At 48.2% G+C, this 15,317-nt stretch overlaps 3 protein-coding genes across 4 annotated transcripts; 1 reads left to right on the top strand and 2 right to left on the bottom strand.

Moving 5' to 3' along the window:
- The first annotated feature begins 1,792 nt into the window (after window positions 1–1,792).
- Window positions 1,793–6,551, top strand: LOC119268943 (serine/threonine protein kinase OSK1-like). Of its 2 annotated transcripts, XM_037550663.1 has the most exons (11): window positions 1,793–1,926; window positions 2,417–2,598; window positions 3,030–3,214; window positions 3,467–3,649; window positions 3,760–3,891; window positions 3,982–4,167; window positions 4,607–4,696; window positions 4,781–4,864; window positions 4,969–5,106; window positions 5,193–5,417; window positions 6,044–6,551. In XM_037550663.1, exons 2-11 carry the CDS (start codon window positions 2,424–2,426, stop codon window positions 6,155–6,157), a joined length of 1,512 nt encoding a protein of 503 aa, XP_037406560.1. In that variant the 5' UTR covers window positions 1,793–1,926; window positions 2,417–2,423; the 3' UTR covers window positions 6,158–6,551. The 2 variants fall into 2 exon arrangements, with proteins under 2 accessions (XP_037406560.1, XP_037406561.1); XM_037550664.1 differs by lacking the exons at window positions 5,193–5,417; window positions 6,044–6,551 and having other exon boundaries at window positions 4,938–5,069.
- Window positions 6,552–9,389: 2,838 nt separating this feature from the next.
- On the bottom strand, window positions 9,390–9,942 carry LOC119271955. Its single transcript, XM_037553585.1, has one exon. It carries the CDS (start codon window positions 9,887–9,889, stop codon window positions 9,572–9,574), a length of 318 nt encoding a protein of 105 aa, XP_037409482.1. The 5' UTR covers window positions 9,890–9,942; the 3' UTR covers window positions 9,390–9,571.
- A 2,263-nt stretch (window positions 9,943–12,205) lies between these two features.
- On the bottom strand, window positions 12,206–14,444 carry LOC119272517. Its single transcript, XM_037553985.1, has 4 exons — window positions 14,114–14,444; window positions 12,695–13,854; window positions 12,404–12,607; window positions 12,206–12,364 (listed from the first exon to the last, which is right to left on the bottom strand). The coding sequence occupies exons 1-4, from the start codon at window positions 14,442–14,444 to the stop codon at window positions 12,206–12,208; spliced, it is 1,854 nt and encodes a 617-aa protein (XP_037409882.1).
- Between the last annotated feature and the right edge of the window lie 873 nt (window positions 14,445–15,317).

The following is a 15,317-nucleotide window of genomic DNA, read 5'->3' as shown; positions in this document are numbered from 1 at the left end:
TGCAATCCGTCCACTATGAAATGTTGGAGCGGCAGAAAAATGAGTTGGTGGCGGACGCGGAGGCTGCCTACGCGGCGGCGGCACCTCCTTGATCGGGGAGCAAATTGTTGTGATGGCCGATCCGGCAGGGCAGAAATGCACGGACTGCCGGACTGATGTTCTTTGGATTCGGGCATGTAAAAACTAAACATATTTGCCTCCTTTTGGTTTTGATCTGGGATGCGATCCAACGCGGGTGTGATCCGGCGCATTGTGTGGATCAATGTAGATTTGAACTTGAATTTGCTGGCGGACATATACATACTACGGTTGGATGGCAGTCTCCCGCATCAGTGTCCGCAGAAGGATGCGAGAGGAAAATTGCGGGTTGCCGTTGAAGATGCGCTGACCATCCAACCACAAATTTTCATTGTACTAGTAAGAGCATCTACAACCGGACCCCTCAAACCCGTCTCAAACGCCCGGCCAGGCCGCCCGGTCACGATTTTTTGACCCGGACGGGCCTTTCAAACGGCCCTCAAACGCCCGGGCTGACCGGCACCTCCATATCCAGCCAAATAAGGGGTGGATATGGGGGCGCCCAGGCACGCCCGCCATGTCGGACCCGACAGCCCGACCCTACTCTAAATTGCACCAAATCCACCAAACCCTTCCTCCTCCTCCCGCCGCCCTCCAGCCATTTCCGTGCCCGGACCCTCGCCGGTCAACATGGACGGGCATTTTTCAGTGAGGGAGAGCAAGGAGGAGTGGTACAAGCTCATGTTGGATGCGCAAAAAGAAATGATGGAGTGGGACCGGAAGAGGACGAAGAAGATGCTCCAAATTGAGAGGGAGAAGATTGAGTTGGAGAAGCAACAAGCGGAGATCAAATGGTAGCTTGAGAAGGCCAAGACATTTGGCGACATAGAGCTTGAGGAGGAGAGGTTGCAACTCGCACGGGACGTGGAAGATGTGAGGATCATGTTGGCGGACGAGACCCTCTATGATAAGCATTCGAAGAAGTGGCTTGCGGACAAGAAGATGGAGATCAACGATCGTAGGAAGTGCGAGGCGGCGAGGGCAGCTGTGGCTCGGATGCAGTTGGAGGAGGCGGCCTGGATGCAGGCGGAGCAGGACGCATTCCGCCTGGAGCAGGACGCATTCCGCTCGAAGCAGGCGCCGAGCCAGTGATCCGAGGCCATCCGTCACGCTCGGACATTGATTTCATTTTGCCATGTCCGGTTTGCTGAACTATTATGATTTGCTTTGCTTTGCTTTGTTTCGAATTTTGACCTTCGGGCAGTTTGTATCGTATGATCGATGTGCATGGATTGTATGAATTTAAGGGTCAGAATTTGCGGTATGTGGATGTGCAACGCAACATTTGAGACGTGACCGGACGCGTTAATGGGCATTTGAGGGGTCGGATTCGGCAGCTGTAGGTGCTCTAATTTGGTCTCTACGGTGTCAGATATTCTCTTGCTAAAAAACCCCGGACGTTAATCGCAGCTGAAGCGAGTACCGACACTGTTGAACCCGTGGCGCTCACCAAGCACCAACGCACCGGGAACGAACCGTCCCGTCGCGTCGCGTCGCGTTCCCGTCGCATCCACCCGGCGGAAAACGACAGATCGCGATGGAATCCTCCCCGTCCCACGTCCTCTGCCCGTTGTCTGATTGGCCCCCCACCGCACCAGCGAGCCGCACGAACCCGCGCGCGCCACGGGCGCGCGCGGTCCCACCCGCAGTCGCCGTCGCCGTGGGGCCCTCGGTGTTGCGGGAATCGAATCTCTCCTCCCCCTCCCCCCTCCCTTTCCCCCGGTCCCGTGAGCGACGCATCGCTCTCCAGTCTCTCCACCCCCCTCCTCTCTCTCTCCGTCCGCCCTCCGCATCTCCGCGCCGCCGCTGCCGCTACGCCTCTCCCCGGGAAGCCTCGCCGGCGGCCAGGTAGGGGATCCCGCCTCGCCGCCTCCCCCTCTCTCCCCCTCGCGCGCCCCTTCCCGCCCGAGAATTCCGCGAGGCGCTTGGGTTTTTGGGCGGACCGTGAGTTTTCGTTTCATCGCTCCAGGAGTGAGCGGGATTCGCTCGCCACCTAGCCTGCAGATCCGTGAGCTCCCGAGCTTAGCATGGCTTGCTGGTTTTCCGGCGATGCTGTGGGTCTCAGGTTGAATTGGGCAGGAAGAGCTGGAGCTCTGCTCTGGGGGCAAATGGTCCTTCTTCTTTCAGAATTAAGCATTTCTGCCTGCCTTTTATCCCCGGCCGTCGTAGGCTTGGAGTTGCAATTCAGCACACGGACCAGCTGGATCTGTCCTGCTTAATTGGAACAGCCAGCGCGCTTTATTCATGCCCGCCCGTCGTTTCCATGTGAAATTTCGTACTAGTAGTGATTTCCCGGTCTTCGTTTCCTGAAGTGTACTTTGGTGTGATTACGATTAAGGTGGAAGATGGAGACAGGCGGCAAAGATGGCAACCCTTTGAAGAATTACCGTATTGGGAAGACCCTGGGGATTGGTTCGTTCGGGAAGGTCAAGATTGCCGAGCATATAAAAACTGGTCACAAGGTGGCCGTCAAGATCCTCAACCGCCGGAAAATCAAAAACATGGAGATGGAAGAGAAAGGTTGGTAATTTTTCTTGCTCTATCTATTGAGCTCTTTCAGTGAGTATAGAGTTTCCTATTCTGTACATATTGGGTATATAGTAGTATGCTGCTGTTGTAGTAATTGTCGCTCATAAATGGAAAGTTGGCATGCTACTATTCTTCTATTAATAACATATACTCCCTGTGATTCAGCCGTTGTAGTAATTACCATTCTCATAAATGGAGTGCTCCTGTTTTTCTATCTTTGCATGATGTAGAAAATTGTGAATGCAGCACCGCTCTTGATTATAAATGTTGTACAGGAACTGTTTAAGAAAATATTCACTGCTCAAGTGCCAAGCACAACAAATGCTCTCGTCTTACATTTTGAGACAGAGGGAGTATCTTATATAGTTGTTTGGTCTAAAATGAAGCACTCAAGTTTTTTTTTTTGCATTGTTCTCTTGCAGTGAAAAGAGAGATCAAGATATTAAGATTATTCATGCACCCACATATCATCCGCCTTTATGAAGTGATAGAGGCACCAGCTGATATTTATGTGGTTATGGAGTATGTTAAGTCTGGTGAATTGTTTGATTACATTGTTGAGAAAGGTAGGCTACAGGAGGAAGAGGCCCGCCGTTTCTTTCAACAGGTAATCTCTCCTTTATTGTCTTGAACCCTTTATTCTGAAGATTCTACTCAGCGTCCTAGTTTCTAAACTCTAAAGTTTGGATTAAGCTTTTTTTTTTGTTCTTGTTTGCCACTTATTTTGATGATGTATCAGCAATGGCATGTGAAAATATAGTTTGCTCGGAAATTGCAGAGTGCAGACACAGTAATGATGTTTATCATTCCACTTAGACCCTTAACGTGACGGGTTACTTTGTTTTCTGTCTTTGTACAGATCATATCTGGTGTTCAATATTGCCACAGGAACATGGTGGTGCACCGCGATCTAAAGCCGGAGAACCTTCTTTTGGACAATAATTGTGATGTTAAGATTGCGGATTTTGGCTTAAGTAATGTTATGCGTGACGGCCACTTTCTTAAGACAAGTTGTGGTAGCCCAAATTATGCAGCTCCAGAGGTAATTATCCTTGAACTATTTTCAGACAGAAAGGACATGACATCATTGTACTCCTAGCTTTGTTCCCAGACTCTTTGGTTTCACTGTATAATATACTTTCTGTTATCTAGGTTATATCTGGAAAACTGTACGCTGGGCCTGAAGTTGATGTATGGAGCTGCGGTGTTATTCTTTATGCTCTTCTATGTGGTACTCTTCCATTTGATGATGAGAACATACCCAACCTTTTTAAGAAAATAAAGGTTAGCAAATATATGTGTAGTCTGCATTTGAATGGTGCATCTGTACCTGCTTCTAGTGATATAAATAATATATTCCATTTTTCATTTCAGGGTGGAATATATACCCTTCCAAGCCATTTATCAGGCCCAGCAAGGGATTTGATTCCAAGGATGCTAGTTGTTGATCCTATGAAGAGGATAACCATTCGTGAAATACGCGAGCATCCATGGTTTGAAGCTCAACTCCCACGATATTTAGCCGTGCCTCCACCAGATACTGCACAACAAGTTAAAAAGGTATAATTAGCCCTCTGCACCGCTTCCTTTATGAAAATCAGTTGAACTATGATATAATGGTGTTTCTCTGTGTGTTAGTTATGCCAAATATTCCGCCCATAAAAATATTTTATATTGTTGATATCTCCTATTAAGGCATATAAACTTGGTGGTTAAGTTTATATGTGGTTAAAAATGTGCCCATCATTTCTCTTCATGATTTATAATGATATATTTTAAAGTTTTTTTCTGGGGTCTGTACATTACCCTTCTGCCTTGTGCCATTTAGTGAGGCTATGCATGGGAGTGCTCACTGGTTTCTTAAAATTTTATGTGTATTGGAGTCAATCTTGCAGTTTTCTGTGTGACTGTCCAGATGGGAGCTGACAGGATTTTTTAGTCATGTATTTCTTCATTTAAGTCCTCAAATAAGGTGTTGGTTTCTCTCATGATTTTGTAGATTGATGAAGAATCTCTTGTTAAAGTTATCAGTCTGGGATTTGACAAAAACCTGCTGGTTGAATCAATTCATAATAGATTGCAAAATGAGGTAACTTTTTTTTACGTTCTGTTGTCTGCATATGCCTGTTATGTGCAAATTAACGACCATGACTAATTCATCTGCGCACTGCAGGCAACAGTTGCATATTATTTATTTTTGGATAATAAGAGTCGCACAACAACTGGCTATCTTGGAGCTGGGTATCAAGAAGCTATGGTGAGTTACTGTGTTCACTTGTTTGCCTCCCCCGATTCTGTTTTAATCTTCTGACTGATGCATGTGCTGTTAGATTATTGATTTCTAATAACTTTGGCATCAAGGAATCGTCTTTCTCACCCATTACTCCAAGTGAAACACAAAGTCCAGCTCATGGAAATCGGCAACAACCATATATGGAATCTCCAGTTGGCTTGAGACCACATTTTCCAGCTGATAGGAAATGGGCTCTTGGGCTTCAGGTAATCTATGTTTAGCTTTGTTCTGGTGCTTTTCTTAAGCTCTTTCTTATATATTTCAATTAACATCTTTGGATTCATTTTGACAGTCTCGAGCACATCCAAGAGAAGTTATGACTGAAGTGCTGAAGGCTCTGCAAGAACTGAATGTATACTGGAAAAAAATTGGACACTATAACATGAAATGTAGATGGAGTCCTCCTGGCTTTCCCGGTCAGGAGAATATGAATCATACCAACTATAACTTCAGTGCAGAGCCTATTGAAACCGACGACCTGGGTGACAAGTTAAATTTAATTAAGTTCGAACTTCAGGTAAATTGCAAATCCATCTGTATGCATCCAATGAGAAGTCCTGATGCAAATACAGCAGTGTGATGCATGAGTACTTATGCGTGTCTTTCTCCTGATGGTTAAACAGTGTAGCAGACCTTGACCTTTTAGTCACTATAAGTATGGCACTCCAAATTGTTCACTAGCAGTCCCTTGCATTTCCATGCACGCTCGTCTATACATGATATTTTTACTAGGAAGTTATATACACAAGATAACTCTTCACATATCCCTGCATCTCTTTTACTTTGGAATCGGCGCAATAGGTTCAGGAACCTCATAAAATTGGAATCTTATTTCCATTGTATACACACACCCCTGTTGCCATACACCTACTGCTTGCATGCCTCCACTTGATGTCTATTGCAGTCACTATCATGCGAAAACTGAAATTCAACTCCCATTATTCGCATCACCTTTTACTTCAGTTGTGCACTTGATGGTGATCCCGATGTGCCTCCACTCGGCAACAACTTTACATAATTCATAAACCTATACGATTTGAATAATATTTTCTCCTCCTTATTTCGCTTACGCACTTAAAACCATATGTTCTCATTATCCGTGTTGCATTCTTCTTAGCTGTCTCTGTATTTCTGATATTGCAGCTTTACAAAACAAGAGATGAGAAATACCTTCTGGATTTGCAAAGGGCGAGCGGGCCGCATCTCCTCTTTCTTGATCTATGTGCCGCCTTTCTAGCTCAGCTGAGAGTCCTTTGATACCAGATGTGCCCGAGGAATGTATGTTGTATCACTCTAAAGAGATGTAAATAGCAAGCTTTCTCCAGCGGATCAAAGTCGTGGAGTATGTAGACATGCGGAGCTGTTGTGTGCTTATTTCGGCGCCTATATGCTGAATTTAGACCTGGCAGGGGCGGGCAAGTGAAGCAAGCAAGGAACTATTGCCATCAGGTTATTTCCAGCTGCCGCCAAAGGCACTAGGATATAGAAGTATTATTGATTAATCCTATATTGGCCCCTTGGGACATACTCCTACTCTACTGCTGTTTGCTTGCATGTAATTTTTACTGTCTGGGTCTCCAGACCAGACCACGTACACGAATAATTTCTTCAAATTGCAATGGTTAATGAAAGCTGAGCTGCTGACGGGCCACAGACAATCGTATACAGTTTTGTTCTTCATATACTAATTCGAGGTGTCTAATCTCTTCTGCGTCCATTGATTGCGAAGCACGTCCGTTGAGAATCTTCCATAATAATCGTTCGGTTTAGCGTGGTCAATCAGTACAGCTGTGCCATTGGCTGAGAACAATGCGGCAACCATCATGGAAGGAGAGGCATGGACTGTCGCCTAGTAAGCTGCCTTCCAGCAATTTAAATACGTTCAATTTGTTACTGCGAATGCAAGCATGCTCAGCTTTGGACACCACCACGATGGGAGGGCACTTCCTGTACGCGACCGCGACGGGCGCTATGTTGGTAGTAGGAGAAAACGCCCCATGCAAATCCTCTCCATTCGCCTGTTCTTGCTTCGAGTCCACGCACCGGTCATCGTCAAGCAAGCTATTAAAGGCTTGTTAATTTGAACGGTGTCCATTTGTTTTCTTTCTTTCATGGGAAGAAAGAGGGCCCATTGGCTAGGGTTTCTCGTGTCTCTCGCCGGTGCTGTCGCCGGTCTACCTCGTCTCATGTGATATTAGGGATATGGAGGCGTGGTGGATGGGCCAGAGGGCTCAGTTTTTCATGTTCTTTTGAGTTCTTTTATGGTTTGTGTCTAGCTCAGACAGGCGAGGCGGTGGTGGTTCTCTGAAGATAAGGTTCTTCCCGCCTTGCATCCGTTCCGGTGGTGTTTCTAGCATCGTCGGAGGGGGTGTGGAGGTTTGTCTCCAGCGGATCTCGCGGGATTCGGTCGGCGTTTGTCTTCGGTGGATCCAGGTGGATCTTGTAGTCGTCCGTTTGTGTTCATGTGTCTACAAGTTAGATTTTTTCGATCTACGCTTCTTTTCATTGGCGACGACTGTTGTTCTCGTGTGCTGGTCTTATGTGGCCTTGTACGACGACTTTCCGACTGTCTACTACAATAAGGTTTGCTCGGCTCCGATGAGGAGGGACGAAGACGACGGCGCGCCTTCGGCTCGCTTCAGTGCTATTAGTCGTCGGTAGGTGGTCTATAGGCCTCGGTGTATTTTTTATTTCTGGTATTCTTTGTACTACCTTGACAGTTGATGAATAAATTAAAAGTTATTTAAAAAAATTGAACTGTCTTTTTCTTTTTTAAATGGACTGTGATATTTGGTACACGTGTGTCATATAAGCAAAACTGCCACACCTTTACTTCTTTCATTTAAAAGTACCCCACGATCCCCCGTCCTTTGACCTCGCCTCCTCCCAAACGACCCCGGAGGCTCGTCCGAGAAACCTGCTTCTCCCCCACATCTCGCGCGTTCATCCCCGAGAAAACTGCCACTTCTTCACGTCTACCACATGATTTCTCCCCAGGACAAAGTTACCATGATATTCGTATGCAAATTATCAGGCCTGTGTTGCATAACTTACCATACTATTTACATAGAACGTACCAGGTACTATGCTTCAACAACTACACCCCTTCAAAGTCACCATTGTATTTTATACACAAGTTAGAAGGTCTTCGATGTGTAAAATACTGTGGTACTTACACATAAGTTATCAGAGTATATGTACATCAACCTCATCCTGGTCAAAATTATCATGTGTGGATTGTACATGAGTTACCGGGTCTGCAGTACGTATATTATCATGTTACTTGCACCTAAAAATCTGGGTGTGTTTCAGTAGCTTTTTCCTTAGGTCAAAAAATACCACGATGTTTTTGTGTAACTTATCACGCCTATAGCACGTGTGCCCCTCATGACACTAAACATTATGTCACTTTCCCGTGGCACGCCATGTGTTGTGTTCATTCAAGAGGCCCACGCGCGAGGCGAGTGTATGTTTTTAACAACTTGTTTTCCTTTGGTAAAAAAAGTTACCATCATGTTTATATTGCAAGTTATCGGTTATGCGGTGCTTATATTATCATGTTATTTACACGAAAATTATTGGGGATGTTTTGAACAACTTTTTCCTGGGAGAAAAAGTTATCATGGTGATTCCAGGTAACCTATCAAGCCCGTAGTGCTTAAAATATCATGCTATTTACACAAAATTTATCAGGGGTATGTTTCAGCAAATTCTCCCCCACGGGTCAGAAACTTATCATGGTGTTTAGTTATCGCGGTGCATATATTTTCATACTATTTACACATAAAAATGTCAGGGAAGGGAGGTATACTATCGTGTTATTTACACAGAAGATATCGGAGTATCTTTTCAAAAAAAAATCCCTACGGTCAAAGTTACCATGATGTTTCTACCTCAGTTATCAGATGTGCGCTGCGTATATTACCATCTATTAAAGGCAAAAACATGTCAAAACAGTATTTTTCTTAGCTTGTTCAACAATCAGTGTCATAGGTGAGGTTGTTAGTTCCCTTTGTTGATTACTTGCAGACCAGAGATCAAATTCTAGTTCAAGCATTATTTTTGCCCGAAAATTGGAGGATGTGCGGGAAATGAAGAAGATCGGGAGGCGTGTGGCAGTTTTGCAATCTGTCACACGGTTGCCATATACATATTTCGTTTTTAAATATCCCCCACATTGCGTTGCGCCCTTACTGTTGTTTTCAGGAAATGTTCCAAATCCGCTCCTAAATTTTGAACACTAAAAATCAAGTGACCGGACTTGTCATGTGTATGTTTTAAAGTAAAAAATTGCCATGTAGTAAAAAAAATACCAGAGAAATTGCCATGCGGGTGACGTAAGATTTATATCTGGGTCCTTTGCATTGGCCGAGAATGTCAATTTGCGAAGGTGCTGTGCTGATTCGGAAAAGAAACCTCAACGCAAGAAAATGGATGATCTCAAAAACATTCGATCGAAACGAGTGAAGATCGAAGGCAAGTGATCCCGAGAACAAATGGAAGCTAATAAATTCGGCCGCGATCAGCCTCGTTTCGATAAAACCAATTACGTATACATGAGTTGATGAGTAACACGACAGTACAATGCGCGAACACTCGGTAAATCTCACAATCAGCGAGTAGAATAGTACAACGATCCCTCCCATTCCGGGGAAGGCATCGGCGTCGACGCTATCTCCTGGCGTGCGCGGCGCCGGCGGGCTGGTCGCAGGAGAAGACCTGCTTCGGGAGCCGCCACGCCTCCGCTGCGCCGAAGCACATGTCGTCGAGCGCCTCGCTGCGGCACCACCGGCACCTGCCCCCGCCGCCGCTCGCCACGCACTTGCCGCGCGTCGCCAGATCCCGGCACCCCGCCTCCGCCTCCGCCCTCGCTGACCGAGCAGCAGCCTTGCTCTTGATTCTGCCCGCCGCGGCGGCTGCCGACGCGGCCCCCGAGCAGACCAGGAGAAGAGCGAGCAGCAGCAGCAGCAGCGCCGCAGATCTGGCCATGAGGTGAGAAACAGAGACGGTCTGGGACGATTGGATTGGGTATCAGTCAGAGGGGAGTCTAAATATTTGGACTCTGGATCGCGATACGGACGGTGGGCCTCTCCTTTCTCTTTGGGGAAAATGAGGTTGGCGCCTTTTCTCTTCCAGCCTTCAGACGTTGGGCCGGCATACCAACGATTGGCTGGCTACAACTTTTTTTTTTTGACATCTTGGCTGGCTACAACTTGATTTAGCTGTGAATTCCCCTTTCAAGGAAAGAAAAATAAAACTGTGAATTCTCAAAAATAAATAAATGCAAGTTATCTTTTTGTCCCTCGTGACTTAGATCCATCGAACAAATCATCAGTACAAGCATTTGTTCAAAATAAGGAAAATACATAGAGGTCCAACTCAAAAAAATAAATACATTGTGGTCCTTGAGGGTGATTGTCTTCCTCATCTCGAACGGACCGACGACATGTTATTGTTCCGTCTTCTCCATTGTCCGATTAGCCAGTTGTTGATCACTGATGGAAGTCACCGAGGCCACTAACGAACCATCGTCTAGAGAAGAAACCGTCTAAGCTATCGTCAGAAGACCAACAAATTCACTATCCCAACCTCTAAAAAGCTCATAGGCATCATTTTGACATTGGAGGCTGCACCAAATTGACAGAGACGAGGCAACCATAGATGGAAGTCGTTGCTGCATCCGATGAACCCTAACATCACTGGCCAGAAATATCGGTGGTAATCTACGTCAACGAGCCACCGAAGTCACCCCAGCCCACATCGTCGATATGAGAGGCTCGAGGAAACTTTATTCACCAGATCGGGGTCAACACGTAGGCCTACTAAAAGCTTCAAAGAAGGGAATAATTAGTTTGATGCCAACATTTGGCATTGCCAATACTTGGCAAGCTAACAATTGACAATATTAAAAGTTGCCAAAAATTGACAATTTTTTGTGAGGTTGCCAAGTAAACATGGTAACCAACCAAGCACTAGACAATTTTTGGCATGTCCATTTTCGGCATCAAACGAATCATGCTCAAAACTCCATCTAATAGATGGGAGCCTCTTGCCCTCCTACGCGTGCAAAGATAGTGGAGGAGGAGGCTGATGACCTACTAGGAGAGGAGTGGCTGCACGGTGAGCCCAGAAAAATCTCCTCTCTGTGGTTTGGGAAGGAGGAAAGTTCTCATAATCGCCAAAGAAGAGAGACATCCACAAAGCTGCACCAATCAGTCCAGTGTCTACTCTCTTTACCTGCTGGTCACCTCAGGCATACGCCACTCCACCTCTGAAGGCCATGAAGGCGTCGTTGGATGCTCCCTGTGTCCTCTAAGTTCACCTACCAACTCTTCATGAGACTATGCCCCTGCTGGGAGGCTTCTTTTGTAATAGTGCTACTTTCCCGAGAAATACACTTCGGTTCCTGGTTGTATAAACACCCTATATGGAGAATTTTTTAATAATTAAACAGAAAATCAAATAGTTTAGAATTTTTTTAGAATAAACTTGACTTACTTCTGCACTAGTATGTAAATTTCCAAAAAATAAAAATCAACGTTGACTTCATAGCGAAAAAGACAAAATTTATTTGCTATTATAGGTCACTATTCACACTATTTTGATCAAAAATTTGTCTTTTTTGGAAAGAAGTCAAAGGGGGATTTTCTTTTTGTGAAAAATTTCTCACAAGTACAATGTAAGGTCAAGTTTATTCCAAAAAAAAATTCAGAATTTTTTGACTTTTTGTTGAATTATTAAATTATTTTCCATATAGAGTGTATATGTCCTCATAGATCAAGAGTTCCCCTCCTACTTTCCCTAGCTAGCTTGTTGCTGTTTTACTGTTTTTTAGACTGCTCTTTTAAGAGCTGTTGTATCAGACTTGGTGTGGTTTTGGTTTCATTCTGAGTAATGGAACCGGGGAGGTGCTCCCTGTTCTTCTAAAAGAAAGTTCTCATAACAAGTCTTGTGTTTCTGGATACAGTTATCTTCATTCTAAATTTCTAATATAAAAAAAACTTTCTGTTATATATGGAAAATTACCATTTTGCTCTAAAAGGAGGTCAAAAAGGTTCGTCATCATTCTTGTTCCTCAAGTACGTTCTCTCACACCGTTGTATGTACTCCCTCTGTTCGGAATTACTTGTCGCAGAAATGGATGTATCTAGACGTATTTTAGTTCTAGATACATCCATTTTCGAAACAAGTAATTTTAAACGGAGGGAGTATATGACACGACTCTTGCCAAATATACATTCTGTGTCTGCATCTTCTTTTATACAGACAAAAGGACCCAAGGGTCGAACTCTGCAGCGACTCAAGTCACGTCATATAGTAAACCAACTGCGGGTCAATGGCCTTGGGAATGCCCCTAGCCGGAGCGTCATCCAGGCCAGTGTTGAGCAGGGACTCGGCCAGCTTCCGTGCAAACGCCATGTAGCTCTGGTAATCGTGCTCTGCTTTGACTTCTCCGGTATGCGACTCAGGAGCAGCAGCACAAGTTATGGTAGTATCGGCGACCGGCCCGTTGTCTGGCCGGACGCGGCCGCAGCTGCGGTCGTACAGCCAGTCCCCGGATTTCCAGTCGAAGGTGTAGAGCGGCAGAAACCGGTGGCCGAAACTGGCGACGAAGTCTATGGCCTCCAGCACGAACTCCGCCTCGCGCGCCGACGTGTAGTACGCCAGGCTGACACGCGTCCACCCTGGCCGCACTCCGTGATAGCCCTGCATGGATTGATCGGTCAGAATCCATCATCAACAAATAGTGAGGGCAGAGGATGATGAAGTTGGAAACTGTTTAGTTTCGGTTACCATCTCGACGGCGGATTTGATGGCCTTGGCTCGCGCCGGAGTGATGCCGAGCAGCCGGTGGCCGTAAGGCCCTGCGCAGGCGCAGCCCCCGCGAGCCTGCACGCCGAACAGGTCGTTCAGTAGCTTCGTCACCAACCGGCAGTGCAACTGCGGCCTCGCCGCCCCCACCTCCTTGTTCTCGTCGACGACCGGAGGGTACACCACGAAAGAGAGCACCGGGAGCCGGCCTGCGGTGCTGCCGGGGTCGCCGCCGAGCAGCAGGCGCAGGTTGGGGTTGGCAGCCGTCCGGATCCGGCGGAGGGCGAGGGCGAGCATGCGCTGCTCGCCCTCCTCGACGCACTCCGCCCCGACCCACTCCTTCACCTTGAACGCCAGCGCCGCTCGGACCTTCTGTATGATGGCCGGCGTCCCCGCGTCCTCGCGCTCCTCCATGTCCTCGCAGTACACCGTGTCTCCGTGGTCGAAGCCGCTGACGTAGAGCACGGTGCCCCCGCCGCTGGTGGACGGCGCGGTGCGGCGGAGGCGGTAGAGCCGCGACGCCATCGCGAGGATGCCCGGGCTGCCGGGCCCGCCGAGGAACTTGTGCGCGCTCAGGAAGACGGCGTCGTAGCCGTCCGGCTCCCCGGACCTCATGTCGATGTCGACGTAGGGCGCGCTGCATGCGAAGTCGAAGCAGGCGAAGGCGCCGTGCCGGTGCAGCAGGCGCGCCACGGCCCGCGTGTCGGTGCGCAGCCCGGTGACGTTGCTGCACGCCGAGAAAGAACCCAGCATGGGTCGCCCCGCGCGCCCGGGCGCCGCCAGCGCCGCCTCCAGGGCCGCCATGTCGACGAGGCCGTCGTCCTGCCGCAGCCTGATCTCCACCACCTCCGCGAGGCTCTCCCGCCACGAGAGCAGGTTGGAGTGGTGCTCGTGCGGCCCGCCGAATACCACCCACCGGTCGGACGGCGGCAGGGCCTCCAGCACCCTGGCGCGCAGCGTGGGAGGGACGGCCATGCCGGTCACCTCCTGGAGGCGCTTGATGGCGGCGGTGCAGCCCGTGCCGCAGAAGAGCAGCACGTCCTGTGGGCCGCCTCCCAGGCTGCGCTTCACGTACCGCGCCGCCTCCCCGGCCAGCCTGCTCGTGTGCATGCCCACGTAGCTGTCCACCGTGTGCGTGTTGCCTACACCATCATGGACACAGACTTACACATCACTGACAATTCCAAAATTTTCATTAGTTCGGGTGAGCGTAACTTGTACTCCTACTAGTACTAGAATCAGTTAAAAAAAAGTTACTCCCTCCGTTCATTTTTATAAGTCGTTCAGACAACTGAAAATGAGCTACTTTGCACCTTGTCTAAAACATCTTCAAGGTCTTATAAAAATGAATAGATGAAGTATAAAAAAAAAGTTAGCGGAAAGGCTGTTAATGGCGCGCACCGTAATACGGGAGAACGTTCCGCTGCACGAACTCCTCGACGAAGAGCAGGCAGCGGCCGGACGCCGTGTGGTCGGCGTACGTGATGCGGCGAGTCCCGAACGGCGACGAGAACTCTGCTTCGGCGCCGATGATCTGTGACCTGAGCCACTCCAACTTCACCGCGGGGTCGTCGTCCGTCTCATTCTTGCTTCCATCGCCGTCACCGAGCACAAGATCATCGAACAGGAGGCCATCAGCATTTGCTGAAGGAGATGCGGCACCGGTACTAGAAAGAGCGCCCGTGCTAGCACTAACAGAGATGGGCACGGGCAGAGCCACAAGAAGAGGCATGATAGATGATGTCGAACAAAATGAAGATCGAAGATGATCTGTGAGTGGGCTCTTGAACATACAGCTACGCTGTATATATAGAGAGGCTGGTTTAATTTGACCTTAACATGTAGTAGTAGTATGAAGTGTTCTACAGGAGATGATCCGTGTACGCTGTCCACAGGAATTGATCTGTGTGCCCCTTCCTGTAGAATTGTTAGTGGACATTCGCTGGGTTGGACTCGACTCGGGCATCTGTAAGCAAGGTGCTCAGCCGTGCTAGATGGGAACATGAAGCATGGGTTGAGTGCCCTCCGATCACAAGAAATCAAATCCCAGGGCAGGCAGCGACGGTGTTTGTCGCGGCTGCGAAGCGAAACACTGATGAAGGTAATGCCCAGTCCGTGGGCTGGATCGCCTCTGATTCTCATTTCGGCTCAGTGGGAGGCGTCGGCCGGACGCCGCGACGCGGGTTGCATCACTCGACCAATCAAAACAAACAAGTCGTCCCGCCAATGCATAGCTAGCCTGACTAGATGGTGTTTTTCAGTTTTATAAGAGCAACTCCAACAGACCACCTAAACGGACGGTGCTTTTGTCCGTTTGGGTCGGCCGCCCGTCCGGCGTCCGTCCTCAATTAGATTTGGATCGGCAGTGCAGCCGACGCGCCGACCCATTTCATGACTGCGCGCGCTGGTTTTGGCGTTCCAGTGCGCGGGAAAGGTTCGCGCGCTAGTTTTGGCGCGGCCGACGCTCGTTATAAGAAAGTGCTCCCTCCACACTCCGCCCGCCGCTCACTCCTCTCCTCCCTCACTAGCCTCGCTGCCTCTGCGTCACCATGTCGATGCGCCGCCTAGGCGCTTTGGATTTTCGCGGAGTCCGCGAGCGCCGCTC

Source organism: Triticum dicoccoides, chromosome 3A (assembly GCF_002162155.2).
Source record: "Triticum dicoccoides isolate Atlit2015 ecotype Zavitan chromosome 3A, WEW_v2.0, whole genome shotgun sequence".
Taxonomy (NCBI): domain Eukaryota; kingdom Viridiplantae; phylum Streptophyta; class Magnoliopsida; order Poales; family Poaceae; genus Triticum; species Triticum dicoccoides.
This window is presented reverse-complemented; position numbering and strand designations above follow the sequence as displayed.

What these genes read in the sequence shown, in the direction of transcription:
- LOC119271955 (XM_037553585.1), bottom strand. Translation starts at nt 9,889, where the DNA reads ATGGCCAGATCTGCGGCGCTGCTGCTGCTGCTGCTCGCTCTTCTCCTG.
- LOC119272517 (XM_037553985.1), bottom strand. Translation starts at nt 14,444, where the DNA reads ATGCCTCTTCTTGTGGCTCTGCCCGTGCCCATCTCTGTTAGTGCTAGC. An exon ending in GAACGTTCTCCCGTATTACG is followed by an intron (nt 13,855 to 14,113) that starts GTGCGCGCCATT and finishes ATGATGGTGTAG; the next exon opens with GCAACACGCACACGGTGGAC. An exon ending in TCCGGCCAGACAACGGGCCG is followed by an intron (nt 12,365 to 12,403) that starts GTCGCCGATACT and finishes GCTGCTCCTGAG; the next exon opens with TCGCATACCGGAGAAGTCAA.
- LOC119268943 (XM_037550663.1), top strand. Translation starts at nt 2,424, where the DNA reads ATGGAGACAGGCGGCAAAGATGGCAACCCTTTGAAGAATTACCGTATT. An exon ending in CCCGCCGTTTCTTTCAACAG is followed by an intron (nt 3,215 to 3,466) that starts GTAATCTCTCCT and finishes GTCTTTGTACAG; the next exon opens with ATCATATCTGGTGTTCAATA. An exon ending in ACCTTTTTAAGAAAATAAAG is followed by an intron (nt 3,892 to 3,981) that starts GTTAGCAAATAT and finishes TTTTCATTTCAG; the next exon opens with GGTGGAATATATACCCTTCC.